Here is a 3928-nt window from a genome sequence, read left to right on the forward strand (position 1 = left end):
ATCCCACAAGGACTCGTCATAAGCACTGCTTGCATACGAGGCCCTCGGAAGAATAATAATAATAATCAGCATGAGAAAACACCTTTCATCTTCATCAATGCTAGTAACAATATTGATATTCCTTTTTATCTTTTACTTGATTTATTTTATTTTGATTTATACAGTTATACTGGTTGTCAAACACTGCTTCATCAACGTATTGCGCACTATGATTTGCATCTGGCACATTATATCGAAGCAAGGCCACCGGCCAGGAGCACAGTTGCATGGACTCTGCATGGCTGATCTCACTTGACCTCGCAGGTTAGATGAAGGCCCGTTTTCTCCACGGACATATCTGATATGTTCAAACTGCCAGTTAATCCACATACAACCTTCCCTCCTCGATTGTGCATCGCTCAGCACGTCCGAAGGGGCAGACTTTCCAACCCTATGAAAAATAACGACAGCCCGCTTACACAGTTCATCAGACAACCAAGGCTGAAATAAGAATTCTGATAGTTAAGCCCGTTGACGACTCGCTAAAGAGGGAGAAACCTTCCCTAACGGCGCCGATCAAACCGTGGTAATAAATCCCGAAATCAAACAATGGGTTTGTGTTGGTGTAGTTACCGCCGGCGCAAGTTTTACTAAACTTTAACTACAATCAGCTCCAAAGTTTTCGGCCTCTCCCAATTGCTGGTGGAATCGGCATCAGCAATACCGTTTCCATATTTCCCCATTTCTGCCATGCATGGTTCAATCAATACGCAGTGCATAAAAGGTATCATCGAAAATGGGACCGGCCCACACATCTGTGGGAGGTTTGTTCCACTGTCCACATTATCTGATCATTGATCGAGATCGGGGAGGCCAGAAGAAGGTACAATTAATCAAAGATGAAGAAGTGAGAACCATTCCCGAAGACCACTCCAGCCACGCAAAGAGGTAGCGCCCAACCAGGATCAACATGGTCTCTTTTTGATCAACGGCATCTGAAACAAACAGCCTCATCAACTTCAACTGGTGTGGGATTCGATCTCCGTCAGTGAAAACATTGAGGCCTGCTGCCGCTGCTGAAAAGTCAAATGATAACGGATGCATTACTCGAGTTGGTCTATGGAGCAATTGCGTCATTTTTCAACACGTAATAGGAATAGTTGATAAATAGGGAAAGTTTAAGGTAATGTTCGAGAAAAACCAGACCCATGTTCCCTTCGTTCGGGAAAATAATGGTGAAGAGATGACATCTCTCACAGGCCATGCTTATCGAGCGTGTGACCCAGACAACCATGGTTCTGGTCTAGCTGATTTTTTGGGTCAGCCCCAGTACGAAATCTTAAGGTGTTTACCATAGATGCTTGTGGGCTCAGGACTCTTTGCCGAACCATGGCGGCAAGATCTCAACTTGAAACCCTGATGATGTCAAGAGATTGTGCTGGGATTTGACGGGTGACCTTTCTCTGAGATTTTCCTCTTTCGGATTTTATTTACTTTATTTTTACTATTGTTTACCTTGTTTTCCATTTCGGGCGATTTCCTGCATCCCCATCAAGCCCTCAAGGTGACTCCATTGAGATTGCATGCGCTGAACTTGACACAAAACAACGCACAGGGTGCACTAACTCTTCCATAACCTACAGTGTTGACTAACTAATGACAAATAAGAGAGCGTGTTAAACAAGCACAGCCTTCAGCCGTATCATTATGAACGGACTACGTCTGTACCGGTCTCAGACTGGTATATTTGAAGATGTGATGAAACCTGGGCCTCATTGGAAGCCGATAAAATTCCTCCAGAATGTCAAGAGCCATGACAATGGCTACATGATCGAGAATGCCGGCAGCACCGTAGATAAATATTTGATAGCCATTACAATAACTACATAAAAGCAGCACAGATCCAGGCTAGGCGAGACAGCATGCCTCATACCAAAAAGAAAAGCGAAGAAGGGCGCAGAGGAGCATCCTCTCAACATGAGTATTTTTTAGATACCTCATTCATGTGGCACACCGCTAAAACCGACAGGTGTATGCACTCCAAAGCCACATCGAAGGACTAGTCTGCAGCTTGCCAACCGGGCCACACTCTGTCTAGAATGATCTTTCGGGGTGTTCTATGCATTCCTCCGGGATAGCCAAGACCTTATAGCGAGAGTGGTTTGGTTCAACACCCCATGGCTTGGTCTTATACTGAACAGGACGAGCCCACGAAGGAGGGAATGCTCGTATACGATTCTCTAACACAGGCGAGAGTGTTCGAAGCTCATTTCTTCCTGTGTGGCGAATGGTAAGTAAATCGCCAAATTATGTAGTCCCACTTTTACTTCGAAGCTAGCTGACGACTCAGGGAACAAGTTGTCCCTCCCCCCACCAGACATCCTGTTCATTGATATGATAGATGCTGTTAGAGATGTGTTATTTGCGTAGCTGAGGGTAACGTCCTTTTCTCTTCACCCGAGCTGCAGCAAACTTATTTCGGGTGGGAAAAGCTCCATCATAATTATAAGCCCGCATATCGATTTGAGAGGCATCTTCCAGTAACTATGTAAGTGCGTGTCAAAACAGTTAGGTAACACGTGGAAGAAAGCCCTACCGGGATAATAGCAGAATGATTTATTTTCCCTTAAGAAGTTCAAGTTCCTTACCATGTTCCAGAGTGCTCTGAGGTACAAGTGGCCAGAATGCCTCTGTCTGTGGAACACCGAAGACATGCGCTTTAACAGCTGTCTCATATAGCAGGCGAATGCAAGCTCTACCCGCCCTGCATTCATCCATAACCTTAGAATTTTTGCCATCACTTTCCAATGTACTCCGTACATGTATGTACTGTACATACATGGGGACTTTCTTCCCTACATGACTCGTGTGTCATGGGCCACAGCGCTATGCTTTATCGATGTGGATCCCAAGGCGTATGTATGTACTGTGGTTACATGTACAGATCTATACCGTTGAGGCATTTATGCAAGAGGTGACTTTTCTTCTCCTCTCAGCTCGTTACTTCACACAGAGGTAGATAGACAAAATTACAAACAACAGGGTTTGTTCCCTTTCATGTTTCCCGTAGTTCGTGATGGATATACTCTCAATTTCCCAAACATGCAAGCGAGGAAATCCGTAGTTAGTTGCTAAAAGAATAGTAAGCTTGATGCGACAAATGCTACCCTTGTCCAAGCTTTGAGTTATTCTAACCCACCCCCCGCCTTCGCTTGGTCTGCTTGCTAGTGTCCAATATTATGCCAGGATACCGGCATAACCCATTCGGCGTTGGTTCCCTTTTCAGGATGGAGCCTTGGAAGGTCCCCAAGGTGTAGGTCGGGTGTAATCTTATCTAGTTTCCGATCTTAGCCAGTTCGTTTTCTGATCCCCAGACCTCCCAGCGAATCCCAACTTCTCCCAGTTCCGAAATTTATATGCTGGACTGGCCATAACACATTCATTAAAAGGAGCAGCCCTTAAGGGCTTGCTGCGTCTGGCCTCTTGGGAAGCTATCTTCTCAAGAGCTTTTCTATTCATTGTTTTGATTTATATGGAGGATCATTCATCAACGATCTCGTTCTCGATCTCGTTCTCGATCTACGTTTTGGAGAGCTTTTCAATCTCCAACCTTTTATGGATTCAAGAATTCAAAGCCAAAATCACTGTTCATATTATATTATATTTTATTTTAATTCATGCATATATTTTCCGCTATCTGTCGTCTGGGATTCGATCCAACAGGGGCAGACTACAATTTTCACTGACCTTCTGAAGCATGCTTCTCTTTCCCCTTGAAAAGGAGAAAGAAGATAAAATCACAGATGGGAATAATTCAACGACGTCATATTCACAAAATCCGAATTCTGGAAAGTCTACGCTGATGACAGGAGTCACTTTTTGACTTCATGGGAATGACCCATTGCCCCATCGCAGAATCACCATGTTAGCAGCAGGTGAACTGTCTGTT

At 44.5% G+C, this 3928-nt stretch overlaps 1 protein-coding gene across 1 annotated transcript in view; it reads right to left on the reverse strand.

The window, feature by feature from the left end:
* Nucleotides 1–2397: 2397 nt before the first annotated feature.
* The window catches only part of HCAG_02458 (predicted protein), a gene marked incomplete at both ends in the record, with an annotated part of 2690 nt that continues 1159 nt past the window's right edge, over nt 2398–3928 (reverse strand). Inside the window, 4 exons of the mRNA XM_001542237.1 lie at nt 2398–2523; nt 2628–2743; nt 3175–3313; nt 3727–3824. Of these exons, the coding sequence (XP_001542287.1) occupies nt 2398–2523; nt 2628–2743; nt 3175–3313; nt 3727–3824 (479 nt within the window). The remainder of the gene's footprint in view (nt 2524–2627; nt 2744–3174; nt 3314–3726; nt 3825–3928) is intronic.

This window comes from Histoplasma capsulatum, genomic scaffold (genome assembly GCF_000149585.1).
Source record: "Histoplasma capsulatum NAm1 scaffold_2 genomic scaffold, whole genome shotgun sequence".
NCBI lineage: Eukaryota > Fungi > Ascomycota > Eurotiomycetes > Onygenales > Ajellomycetaceae > Histoplasma > Histoplasma mississippiense.